General features: G+C 41.4%; 1 protein-coding gene across 2 annotated transcripts in view; it reads right to left on the minus strand.

The window, feature by feature from the left end:
* Rtn1 (reticulon 1) overlaps nucleotides 1-14,260 on the minus strand; it is a 219,307-nt gene that overhangs the window by 8,240 nt on the left and 196,807 nt on the right. For both annotated transcript variants that reach the window (XM_047541705.1, XM_047541706.1), the window contains 2 exons: nucleotides 3,526-3,733; nucleotides 769-907 (listed from right to left, as the gene is read on the minus strand). In XM_047541705.1, the coding sequence (XP_047397661.1) occupies nucleotides 769-907; nucleotides 3,526-3,733 (347 nt within the window). The remainder of the gene's footprint in view (nucleotides 1-768; nucleotides 908-3,525; nucleotides 3,734-14,260) is intronic.

Below are 14,260 nucleotides of genomic sequence, written 5' to 3' on the forward strand. Positions count from 1 at the left end.
GGCAGGTCATTATAATCTCCTGGTATCTGTCTTTAGTTACTCCTGTAAGTCACCATTCCTCTGAATCACCTCAAGGATCACGACCACATCTCTCACTTTCCCCTCTGCCTTTCCTTGAGCAGTTACCAGACCACTTGTGGTACAAGACCCCTGCCAGGGTGTGTCCAGAGTGTACTTGGAGGACACAGAACTTAGAGACCTTGTCCTGGCTGCCCCTCACTCTGCTCATGGCCTTGCTGAATCATAATTAGTTATCACCAGATAAAGCCCGGGGCCCAGGTCCTCACTCACATTGGTCGGAGCCTACTTCTGCCCTTCAGATGGCTCTGCCTCAGGACACTCAGAGGTCTTACCATTAGTAGATTCCAGAGTATCTTTCAATAAAGAAGTATGTATGTTTTCACATTTCCCAAAGTAGATTTTTATTTTAAAATTAATTTTAGAAAATTGGGTGGGGAATCAAAAATGGTTTAAGGACAGACATCCTGATGTGCTATAAAAAGAACAGAATTAGTAGTATGGTCTGGTTTTGATCCTAGCTTTGCCAGACTACTGGGCCACCTTGGCTAAGTATCTTAACCTCTAAGAGACAGTGATGCTTTCTGTGAAATGAAGGAATGGAGTCCATGGTGCCATACAACAGGAGAGTTTCTGACTCTAGAATACAACTGGCATAATCTTCTCTATTATGTGGCAGTTTATAATATTTTACTCTTAGGGAAAAACAAAACCATAAGATCATAAAGCGAAGAGCCTAAGGAAACATACTTTTAAGGAATCCACCAGGTCCTGGACCAGGAAGAGCCTCCGGAGCTCTTTCAGTGTGCTGTTCACGTAGAGCTGCAGGCAGTCCGTGTACTTCTGAATCTGCTCCTGGGACAGGGTGATCTCAAGCTCCAGGTAGGCCCTGTCAACAGATCACAGCATCAGAGACACCGTCAGAGGGATGGCACGCAGGCAGCCACGACCTGATGCCAGGTGAGTGTTCCCTTTCTCCAACTCCAGGGGTCATGTCGGTGGCTGCAGGGCACCCTAACTCGAGCTTCCTGTGCGTGGGGAACACAGGAATGGGGATGGGAGAGAATCGTGATTGTTTCTAGCCACTGATGACAGCATTACAGCCTGAGCTGATAGTTCAGAGAAACTGGCTGGAACTGGAGGAAAAGAAAAAAAAATCAATGCAAAACAGCTCATTTGCTAAATTCTCCATGACTGCGTGGAGATGAATTTTCTTCTTTAAATAATTGAGCTACCTGAAAAACTTAGCTGCCAATTATTGTTCCTCATTAAAACTCTTAAGAATTCATGTTTAAATTCTGGAATTTATTTCCAGGTTTATCTAGGGAGCACTGGAAACTCAAGAGACCTGGATCATGTGAAAACGCTCATTGGTTCTAGTAAATGGTATTTTTAGAAATGGAATCTTTAGTTTGTTAAATTTAACTTGTGGGTTGGTAAAATATATAAAACGTGATTTTTTTTTAATAAAATAAAAATATCTAAAAAACCCAACCTGAGCTTCCTCTGCTGGGCCATGCTTCCTGGCACAGTTCCTGCAGCCCCTCCCTTGCCTGCCTCTGCTGTTTCAAGATGGCACTTTGCCTGCCTAGAGGAAAATTCCCAGAGTTCTTAAAAGCCTGTTTAACTCTGGGAGTGTAGAAGAAAAGGGCAAAGCAACATTTGGCCTAAGTTGTAAGGAGTGTTAAGGACCAAATGCTGTGTCCCCTCAAAATTCACATGTTGGAATTCTCACCTCCAGTGATGGATGGCATTATGGCGTGGGGTCTTTGGGAGGTGATTAGGCTAAGAAGACGCCCTCATCAAAGGGACCCCTGAGAGCTCTTTTACCCTCTTTCTGCCTTGTGAGGACACAACCAGAAGATAGCAGTCTGCAACCCAACCATGTGGGCCATCTGGTTCAGGACTTCACAGCCTCCACAACTGTGAGAAATAAATGGATGTGTTTAAGCCACCTGATTTATAGTTTGTTAAAGCAGCCTGGACTAAGTCAGGGAGTTTGCATTGAAATACTATGACTTTTCTTTCCTTTAGAAAAAAAAAAGAAAGAAAAAGGAAAGAAAGGGGGAAAAAAAAAAAAAAACTAGTGATCTGTCTAGATAGTGTGTTCTGATTCAAAATACCCTGAGTCAGATGTTCCTTTTAATGATGAAAATGACTCAGTCAAAGGAATTCTTAATATTTTAAATTTGTCCCCTGAGGGAAGTGCTGAGCTAACTGTGGCTAGACTCCTGTTCCTATAACCAGGTATGAGAAGGAATAAGTCAAATGAGAGCTAAGTCCCTCGTGTGACAGCCTGGAGGCCAGAACAGGGTGGAAACAGCTGGTAGAATATGCTGACTGTTGGATGATGAAGGGAGAGACTGGGACAGGAGAGGGATGAAGATGTGGACTGTCACCAGTGAGGGCCACTCAGGTAGGTGTCACATATGCTCCTTGTGTGGCCAGGTGATAGCCCAGAAGACCCACTCACTCAGCATTAGAAGGACAAACATATCCCTAGGGTGGGAATGCCCAGGCAGTAACGCTGTCTGACACCAAGTCAGGACCCAGAGCCTGGGGAGGAAGGCCTGAGAGCAGCCTTCTCCTTTTGTCCAAAGCACCTGTAAACAGGCATCATTTTCCCTGTTAAGAGCCTGGTGCCACTGAGGCCTTGGGGAGAGCCAGGACGGATACAGAGGTGGCATCAGTAAATACCCAGGGCCATCCACACATCTCATCCAGGACTCAGAACCGTCCCTCGGTTGGTTACAGAGGTGAAGACAGCCAGTAGGCAGGTGAGGGGAGGTGCTGATGGTCAATGCTGTAAGTGCCCTGGCTTACAAGTTGGCGGATAGACTGTGGCGGAGCTGGGTGGGTGCTGCTGGCCAGCTAACGCTGCCCTCTGCCACATGCATCTTTCTTAATAGATTGCCTCCCTTTTAAAAAGTTCCCTACTTTTCAACACTCATTCTAATCAGACTTCCCCAGTATAAAAATTCAGAGGAGGGCACATGATAAGACTGTTCATGAACCTTGTACCTCTCAGATGGTTGGCCCTTTGGTCTTAAATTTCCAGAGAGTGTATGGAAATAAAAATCATGCACCCTCGCTGTGGTTCTGTGTTATTTCCTGGACACGTGACTCTGGGAGTTTCATTTTGCTTCTTGGAACTTCAGTTTTTCCACCTGTAACATAGGGATTATAATGCCTGCCCTGCCTTCCTTACAGAGTTGGGAGGATTAGTAATTGATGGAGTACTTTTTAAGTGATAAACCATTATACACATATAATGGATTATGATTACTATTGGTAATTAAAGTACAAAAACTCAACACAGCAATAAGTATCAGAATAAGGATAATGAAGTTTGTTTCAGGAACCCACCCAAAATGTTAGCTATTAAAGTCAGGATATTAGGAGATCTGTTGGTCTCAGAGAAACAAGTCCCAGTGCACCCCTGGCTTGGAGTGGAGGCAGGAGAGGAGCCCGAGGAGGTCAGGCGGCTGGTCAGCTGGGGGCACTCACTTGAAAGGGTGGCCCTCGTCGGTTTTCTGCACAGCTTGTAAGACAGACTTGTAGATGCGGAAACTGATGGTGGCTGAGAGAGCGGCCAGGGCCAGGTAGGCCACCACGCTCACCACGCTGAACTGGGTCAGGGAGAAGAGCAGCAGCAGGAAGCTCCCAAACACAATCCCCGTCTGCTTGATGTCCCGCCAGTAGAGCAGGTCGATAGCTGTCGGGAGGGGACACAAACACACACACCACTGAAATCTAGCAGTGCCAGAAGTGAGCAGCTGGCTCCGTCCACCCAGCTGCCGGTTCAGCAGGTTCCCACTGGGCATTTGGATTCCTAAATGCCAACCAGTGGACAGATGGCTGCACCAAAGGGCATTTATTGACACTCCATTTCAGTTTGAAAACTCTTTTCCATTGCTGGGGATAGTTCACAGATTCACAGAGAAGACTCCAGTGACCAAATCTCTATGGTGTATTCCAATGGGCTACAGCATGTATCCAGGGACTGGAATTATGTGGCTTTCAAATAGAGGATTCTGTGAAGTACCTGACATCCTGTGGATGTCATTGATTATGTGCATATCTTGATGCTCTGCTGACAATTTTATGTCTCAATGAGGGTCTGTAGATATGTATATCATTCATACGAAAAGGTCCATGCTAAGGAAAAAGGGAAGCAATCATGTAAACAGAGATTTGGGACAAGTGGTTTTTTGGAACATGCAGGGAGGTCTTGCGAGACCTTGGCAATACCATATGCATTTGGATAAAGGTATGACCTACCCCCTAAACTCAGGCAAAACTGAGGGGCTGGTGGCTGTCTTGACAAACCCTGGAGCTGATATTTGGATTGAGCTTTTGCATATGATTTATTTGCTTACATTATATGATTTGAAAAATCGGGAATGCAAGCTTTTTAAAATCTATTTCATATCTACCATTGTTATCATCCTTTTTTAATGTGTAAACAAAAAACTAAGTTCAAAAGAATAAAGCTAACCAGGTGTGGTGGCACATGCCTGTAATTCCAGCAACTCGGGAGGCTGAGGCAGGAAGATTGCTAGTTCAAAGTCAGCCTCAGCTACTTAGCGAGGCCCTAATAACTTAGCAGGATGCTGTCCCCAAATAAAAAAGAAGAAAAAAAAAAAAGGGCTGGGGGTGGGACTTAGTAGTAATGTGCCCCTGGGTTCAATTCCTGGTGCCAAAAATAAATAAATGAGGGCTGGGGAGGTAGCTCAGCTGGTAGAGTGCTTGCCTCGCAAGCGCAAGGCCCTGAGTTCGATCCCCAGTACCACAAAAAATAAATAAATAAATAAATGGATAAATAAAGCCACAGCATTTCCAGTGTGATACAAAATGGAAATATTTTGAATATTTCAGTTTCAGCCTTACTGAAGAATCTCTGCAAGTTCATTATCCTATTAGGCAAGTAGCAAATGGTCTTTATAGAATGTCATATCAATTCTCAGGATGAGAAAATAAGAAACAAATTTCCCATATGATAGACAGATATAAGTTGTAGTGGCTTAGACTGTCAGCTTTCTGTGCACTGTACCTGGGAACACCTGGTTTAGATTTTGATTTCAGTCATTTGCTCATTCATTTGCTCAAAGGAAAACACAGGTAACCAGGTTGAAGAGAGCAGGGGGTGTGGTGGACACACCTGTCCCATCATTCCTGAGTGTGCAATAAGCTGAAAGAGCCAAATGGGTTGAGGATTCCTTGTACAAAATGCCTGGGACTAGAAGTATTTCAGATGTATTCTGGATTTGGAAATAGTTGCATATACATTATGAGCTATATTGGGGAATGTGATCCAAGTCTGAACATGAAATTCATTTATGTTTTATATACCCCTGATACACATAATCTTGAAGATAACTTGAGAGAATATTTTTAATATTCTGTGCATGAAACAGTTTCATGGTGTGGAATTTTCCACCTGTGCAGTTGCATTAACACTCAAAAAGTTTTGGATTTTCTATTTTTGCTTTAGGGTTGTTCAATCTGTATTGTTGTCACATACCCTAGTGACAATCCAAGGTTAAAGAGGTGACATAGGAACCCCTTGCTCACAGCAGGCTTGCCTCTGGCTGGCTCGGTGCGAATCAGGGATTGAGAAACGAGAGGGTATTCATAATAGGCTGAGAACACCTCTGGCAGTCTGAAGCTGGGAAGAGAATTTATTCTGCATCCACCACCACTGTATTCTACCAAAGACATTAACTTAAAGATTCCAGTAGGCAGACATTTGTTGGGCAAAAACATGGCTTCCTTTCCCCTGTAGCACTTCTGCAAAGTATGAAGGAGAGGAGAGTATGAAGGTCAAAACTGGGATGTATATAATTTCTCTTTTAAGGAAGGCCAGGCCTACAAGTAGGTTTCCAGAGGCCAAGGAGAAGCATTGCTTCTCTAAAACCTCTCTCTCCTCCCTGCCCCAATTACCAGTCACACTGACTATTAGAAATTCATTCCTTTGAATAACCCTTTTTCTATCCTCAAAGTGGTTGTCAGCATGATGTCTCTATTTAATGCAAAATATGCAGGGATAGGACAATATTAAAGATTTGCTTGTCAACAACACAATTCAAATGAGTTCTCCAAATAATTCTCCTTTTAAAAGAGTTTATGAGGACAGAACATCAAAACATAATCATTTTCAGGCAGATGAGAGGATCTTTTGGAAGATACCACCTGCGGCAAATCCCTGGATCCTGAGGAGAAATGATAGAAGGGAAGAAGGAGGGAGCTCCATAGAAGCCTGGCTCCTCCTGGGGTTGAGTAGGTCCAGAGGCAGAGGTGAAAGTGGGTCTAGGCCTAGGTCCAGACCAGCAGGGCTAAAGGACTTTGGTGAGGAGGAGAGGCAAAGGGGAATAGAATAACAAGAGAATGACACACCATGGTTTAGAGGTATCACTGAAGTATGACTTCCTACACATTTACTTACTGAACCAGTATTCACTGATCAAGAACTAAGTGCCCAGCTTTGTGCCAGGGGTAGGAGTAGGGACATGAAAATAAATGAATTGCAAAAAGCAAAGAAATACATGCAAATAAATAAGAAATAAATTGTAATCTATTTTATGAGCCCACAGACTCAGATGGCAGGCACATTTGGAAGCAAATGCATGAAAAGGCAGCACGATTTTTGCTGAAGTGGGTACTTAGTACTAGGGGAGGTGACTTACCCACCTGTGACACACCTAGGGGCACAGGAAACCTTGCAAATAGTTTTCAGACAAAGAGGAGACATAATTTGCTATTTCCAAGCTGAATGAATTGCCTAACACCTGCCAACAATGGCATAACTTCTAGAAAGCCTTCTATCTCTCCAGCCATCTGTTCAAAGAGCTGAGAAAGGTGGGCACCCAGTCTGGGCTCTCCTGGAAGAGTCTGTGGGCAGATTGGTTAGCCAAATCACATTGGTTTGGTGAATAGTCATCTCCCAGCAGGTCTTCCAAACAACAGGTGAAGTTCCAGGAGCCTTTTACTTAGGAGCTTAACAGAAAAATTACCTTAAAACAATGGGTACTCTATGACAAGCTTTTCTATTTACATGAACTCTGAAATGTTCAAAACATTTGCATATATTACCTCATTTAAACTCCACGATAAACTCCATTAGACTGCTAATCTAACAGGCCAGAAAAGTTAAAAGTTAAGAAACTTGTATCCTGACTAGGTAATATAAGAAGCTCAAAGAACTTCTAAATTTGATACCTCTCCCTATTGTGTGTTAAATGTCCTCCAAAGTTATGAAAAATTAAATTTGGGTAACTTTGTTACATTTAAAACTGCTTTCAGAACTAGCTATTTAAAGGGAAATTCTTTAAGTAAAAAGAAGTCATTACCCATAACTCTTGATCATCCATTATCTAGGAAGTGTAGGACTCAAGCAATCTTAGAGTTATGTTCCTGTTTGAAGGAACTTAAGGTCAAAACTGGGATGATTGAGCACTCATCTAAAGAAAGCTTGACTTGATGCCAATATGTCTTGTTAATGGTGGCAAAAGTTGAATTCGGAAGGGGTGTGCTGAAATTGATGAGGCAAGAGGGCGTGGGATGGTTTGTAAATGTGGGGAACAATTTGTTAAGGAGATGGGGTGGATAAAAGGAAATATTATGAAGGATTAGTTGACAAGAATGGTGACTAATTAGCTGGGGGAGAAAGGAGGAAGAGCTAATTAAGGGTGAAAGCCTCATTTCAAAGCCTGGTGATTGAGAGATTAGCATCACTGACAAAAATAGGAAATTTGAGGGTGAACTGGTTTGGGAGAAAGATGACACTTGTTTTTAAACCAGATTCTGACATGATGACATGGAGCCAGGCATTTTGACACAGCCTGGGGCAGAGATGAGATCACGATTACAGATGCGTTAAGGCTGATAATTACGCACCATGCTGATTTTTAAAAAGCTTGAAACTTAAATGATTTTTTTTTTAGGCTTTGTCACAGTAGCCCAGAGTTAAGATTGGTCCTTAATGCCACAAATCCATTGAAATTCAGACAAATTTGTATAGTAGGCAACTGGAAATGTAGGAATAAGATTTGGTAAATGGGGTGGAATGTTTCCATTTGGGTGTATTTGGGGTAGAAGTGATTGCAGCCATGAGTGTGGAGGAAGTCTCCAAGGGGAGGCTAAGGGACGCAAATTTACGATGAAACCATAGAAAATCCTGAGTGTTAGAAAGGGCAACCACAGTAAGTAGGTCACAGCAGTCAGGAAGAAGAAACTTCCCAAAGAAAAGGGTTATCAGCAAGGAACACTGGATTTAGAATGGACAGAGAGCAGTGTTAGGAGGAGTGGGGATGGGGACCCCACTGTAAGGGGTGGGGTAAGTGGCAGAAGTTCACAGTAATGAAAAAGATGGCAGTCTGGTGGAGCAGCAGCAATAAGTAACCTTTAAGTTTGAGCAAAACCTGGGAATGTTGGTGCAAAGGAAGGGATGAGGGTTCTGGAAAAAGAAGATATTTGATTCTCAGAAGGCAGGAAAGCATGGAATTAGTCACAGCTCCCTTCAAAGAAGGCAGAAGAAAGAAGGGATGGGGAAGTGATGGGTATGGCTACATTGTGTTGAGGTGGACAGGAAGTAACTTAAAGTGGCCTCAGATAAATTAACTCAAATTCTCCCTGGAGAATGAGTCACAAGGCCCTCCTGAGACTGAGGAGGTTCCGGTATGGCATCACAAGGTAAGGTCTGTGCTGACCAGTACAATAGGGGCAAGCCACCTGTGGCTACTGAGCACCTGACTGTGTCTGGGCCCAAAGGAGATGGTCTGTAAATGTAAACTACATACTGGGGTTTCAGACTTAGAGCAAAAGAGGATGGAAAATATCTCATTAATTATATGTTGAAAGGCTAATACTTCTGAATATGTTGGATTAAACAAAATATATCATCAAAGTCAATTTTGCCTACTTAATTTTTTTGCGTGGCTATTAGAAAGCTTAAAGTTATATATGTGTCTCACATTATATTTCCATTGGACAATACTGCTATAAAGAGATATAATAAGGATTCCAAAAGAAATAAGTAGAAGGACTGCACAAAAGCAGAGAGGGTGTGACTAAAATCAAGGATTTCTAGTGGACGCAGTCTACAGGTTAGATGCTGGGAGCTCTCTCTTGAGTGGTGGGGCTGACCTAGGCCGATGAATTGACACAGGTGCAGGGTCAGAGAAGACTGAAATCCACTCGGACAGGATTGACACAAAGTCCTGGAATCAGGCTAGGAATGACAGGACAATTGGGGACTGATGGGCTGGCAGAGTGGCAATAGCTATGTGTGATCAGGTGGCAGGCAAATGGCCCGAAGCTCTGATGGTGGAGTGAGAAGAGTAGGAGGTGATGAAGTTGTGATCAGAGATGAGAATTTCTGTCCTCTGAATATGCTGTGTAAATGCTGGTTTTTCACATTTTATTTTTGCTTAGAATGATGTAAATTTGTGTAGGAAGCTTTATTGTACCTGCTATGGTTTGAATATGGTCTGTCTCCTATAAAATTTGTTTTGAATTTCAATGTTCATCGTAAAGTATTAAAAAGGTGGAAACAATCTGACCATGGTGTTGTAGAATGGGGGACCTTTGGGAGGGGATTAGAATTAGATAAGGTCATCAAGGTGAGGCTCCCATGATTGAACACTGGTGCCTTTAGAAGAAGAGAGGGAGAGACCAGGACACACAGACACACGTGTGTGCTCCCTGTCTCTTGCCATGGGATGCCCTACTCTGCCTCTGGGACTTGGCCAGCAAAAAGGTCATCACCAGATGCAGGTTCTCAACCTTGGATCTCTAGAACCATGTGCCCAAATAAACTTCTTTTCTTTAAAACTTACCTGGTCTGTTGTGATATTAGCAACAGAAAATGGACTAAGACACTACCTGATATAGGAGAGTAGATAATTGAATAAAGTTTCCTTAGAACTCAAGAAAAATGCAAGTAATTCTGTAACTGCAACAAATTACTCCCAAGTGGTCTCTGAGTACCACGAAATATAGATAGGTTATCTTTTCTTTTTAAAAATATCCTCCTAACACAGAAAAGTCAGGTGAGAATTTAAACATCTAAGCACACAATCACTAAGCACATTCACTAGGACAGGTGTATCACTGTATATTACTTTGACAATTAAAACAAATTCAAAGCTACTTTGCCAAAAATGACACATCAATGAGTCCTATGAACTTAACAAATCGCCTGTGTTTGGTAATGTCATTTTAGTCCCCAACCACAGATGGGAGCACATACTAGAGCCCTCAAGGGACAATCTTAGAACAAATGCAGTTAAGGGTGAACTGACAGATTTGAAGAGTCCCAATATCAAATACCAAAACCAGTAATTTCCTCATTTTTCAGAATCTATTCAACATCAGAAAAGAGAAGCCATCCAAGGTTAGAATTAATAGTGAAATGGAAATTAACTCCTATGTCAAATTTCTAGAAAGCCCTTTAGTACAGTCTGAAGTTTTTGGTTTGGGAAACTATTTTAGACACATTCAATTACATGACCCAATAGTGGCTGCAGTATTCATAAAGTTTATTAAAAATGTAAGAACTGGAAAGACAGTGTTGCAGCTATTCATAAATTATTTACAAGAAAAAATGTGCTGTAAGTAGATAATATAAAATGGCAATAAATTGTGCACAATAGTCTGCATTATGGCACTACTTTTTAAAATGTATATTTATATTACATCTTGGCCCAGAAAAGGTGGAGAAAATGACAAGTTAACTTGTCATTTAAAAAAGGCTACTTTCAAAAAGGCAAAGTGAGAACTGTAAGAAATTCCTGCTTATAGAAATATCAGCATTCCAACAAAAGAACCATTGACAAATGATGTGCTATTGACTTTTATTTACTTTTTAGCAAACTTCTAATGATCTGACTATAATAGCTGACTACTTGTGAGCAGAATGAGAAAACTCACAAACCTCATTTCTCTCCGACCCAGTGATAGAAGCAGGGATGGAAGGCCAGTTTCTCTGAATGACCTTCATGAGGCAAACGAACTATTACCACAACATGTCAACAAGAAGAAACATAAGTAATTTTCCCTACTTTAATCTTCTTCCTTATTTTACATGAAAAGAGAAATATAATGGAAGTAAACATAATAAAATTCTTGAAACATACACAGAGACCTTCAAAGGTGACGTCTTCTAGTCAAGTAATCTATGAATTTCATTTGTCAAGATTCTTACACGACTATTGAAATTTTAAAGGATAATCTAGGTGCACTAAACCCACAGGGGAAGCTCCTGGCAGGGACTTCTACTGGTAAGACAGTTGCATGGATTCCATTTTCCTAGCCCTTCCCTCAGACCTCCCAAATACAGCCAATATGACCGTGGAGAGAAAAATGCCAACACTATTTCTAGATGCTTCAGTAAGAGGGATGGGAGGGGTGGGGGGAAGGGGAAAAAATAACAGAATGAATCAACCAACATCACCCTATGTAAACGTATGATTACACAAATGGTATGCCTTTACTCTATGTACAAACAGAGAAAGAACATGTATCCCATTTGTTCACAATAAAAAAAAAAAAAAAAAAAAAGAGAAGACACACAAAGGTTGGTGTATCCCATACACAGTAAAAGAGCATAGCTTTCAACCCACTACTCTAAATGAGCTTTGGTGGAACTAAGGGAAATGAAGAATTTGATTGTCAAAGGCACAGCCAACAGCAATCTCTAGTACTTTTGTCCCATGAGAGACAAAAGCCAGTGCACTATTCCCCAGGGGCTATTCCTCAGGTTGGACCAAAGGCAAGACCCGTGTGATGCTTACACAGGCCTTATTTGTGTGACAGTGAATATGATTCCTGTTTGCTAGTTCTCATCACTAGACAGTGGCATTCGCATTGTCTCCCTGCTGTGATGTTGACCTAGGCCCAGAGTTGCCAGGATGGAGGGTCTGACTCCCTTTCAGGAAGTGAAACGGGCAGAGCCATGTATTTCAGACGGTTGACCAGTTTTTTCTAAAGCTCTAGCAAAGCTAGGGGGCTCATTTACAGGGGTCTTCCCAGGGCAAACTGAGATCAAAGGAAGAAATGGCCACACAGAGGAAAAAACAGACTTTGCAAATGAGATAGATGAGGCTAAAAGAAAGAATGTCTTAATGTACTTTTCCTTTCTTCAGGTTTTCTGACCAGATCAAGATGTATATTTGGTCTTCTGGTCATCATCATAATTAACCACAAGTGATTGTGTGTCACACATTCTTAAAATCTATCATAGTAGTGGAAGAGAAAAGAACCATGAAGGTAAGCAGGTTTTTTTTTTTTTTTTTCAAAGAATATATTTAACTTTTTGACTTAAGGTCAAAATGGTAAAAATATTTCTTGAACTATAGATATAAGAAAAGCAATTATCTCTCACCATACCTCTGTCCCATTTCATTAAAATGTTATGTTCTTCCTGGTGTTGGTTACTACTAGAGTTGAGGTTTGCTCATCTGCAATTTGGTGAACAGTCTCTTGAAAGGAGATAAACTGTGACCACATTGAATCCTGTCCACTATGAAATGGATTGAATTGTGATGAATTCACAATTATGATAAAGGGTAAAAAATGTCATATTTGTACTTTTCATTTGTTCAAAATTAACACTAGTTTTGACAAAGAACTGATAAGTACGTTGGAATTTTCCCCCTCCCCTTTGGCAACACAGGCAATAAGGAAGAGTTCTATTTCAGGAAACAAGACAACGTTTCTCAGATTTAACTTAAAGATATATGTCAAACATATTTTAGGAAATTAGAAATGTATACTTCTAAGTTTTAAAACTAACAATTTTCTTATTTGAAATATATTCATTTAGAATATAATTATCAAGTCTTTGAAGCAATTTTTATAGCTATCACCTAGGCAGAAGATGGTTTTTCAAGACTCACTAATGTCAAATTCTTAGCTTTCAAATTATGAGCTTAATTGCAAAGCAGTCAACTTTCTTCGAATGACTGAATATACTTTCTAAAAACTGGAAAGATGAAATCTGTAAATAATAGATGGGGCCAAATATGCACACAATTTAGAGATCAGGTTAGAAAGATGGGAAATTTGGTTGTGAGATATATTTAACTATTTTCAGAAATAAAATTTAGATATTCTGAAAACTGTACTTCAAACAATCATGCCCGCCATGTATTCTGGGCTGCTTGGCTCTTTAATGTTTAAATGAGCCCCTTTTAGAACAGATTGCCTTAAAGTGTTCCCATAAGGCACCGTAAGCCAGCATTGAGTTTCTACAATATTTTATTTTGTACAGTACTGACTGCATTCAGGTGGTCCTCTCTGGGAAAAGTTTCATCCTCCACAGGAACTTACGGCTAGAGCAGCTGTGGCTGCCCCACGAGGCCACACAGTCCACTGGGAGTCCAGGCCCACCCTTAGCCCTGCACACGACAGGTATCAGCTTCCATTCCTAAGCATCCTGCCAGGTGAATCTGTTAGCACAGGGAAATCTGGAAGAAATGATCTTTAGAGCACAGATGGAATCATATGGATGGATGATTCTGATGAGATTTTGCTCCCTGGCACAGCATCATTTGTATAGAAAAAACTAGAGACTTTAGGATCAGAGTGCCCTGTTCAGGACCCAGTTATGTCCTGGGGTAAGTCACTGAACCTCTCAACCTTAACACCTTCCATTTCCTCCTCTGTACAGGAGAGGGATGTCATGAAGCCTAAGGGAAGAGAAGGCATGCCACAGGAGCTTAGGACAGCAACTGACACACAGTTAACATAGGTGGAGAATTTAGGACGATGATGTGATGACCACAACAACCATAGTAGAAACTGGGCAAATCCCTGCCTCGCTGCTGAAGTTTGTTTTCTTCAAAATAATAATAAAAAAGAACCTATGTGAAACTATCTCGGAGGAGATAGTTCATTTTCTGTAACGCAGCATTAGTCACCCAGGTGCCTTGTGTTGGTGTGGGCGCACTCTGAATTCGAAGCCGAGGGAATCACCTTTTACTACTTCGTTTGCTACTTATCACAAAATATTGGGCAAGTCACTCTACTTCTCTGAGCTTCATGAGGTCCAAGGGTAAACTGGAAACATCAAGTGACATGTTTGGCAAAATGAAAACTTGAGTCCTTCATTTGGCAAAAATGTTATTCATTTGTTCGGCAAAAATGAAAAACGAGGACTTGTGAAGCCCACACAATCGCCATTACACAGATAATTCAAGTCTTCAGAAAGGCACTGGGGGAAAAGCCATCTATCTTGGAGGCA

The sequence above is a fragment of the Sciurus carolinensis genome, chromosome 2 (genome assembly GCF_902686445.1).
Source record: "Sciurus carolinensis chromosome 2, mSciCar1.2, whole genome shotgun sequence".
NCBI classification, from domain to species: Eukaryota; Metazoa; Chordata; class Mammalia; order Rodentia; family Sciuridae; genus Sciurus; species Sciurus carolinensis.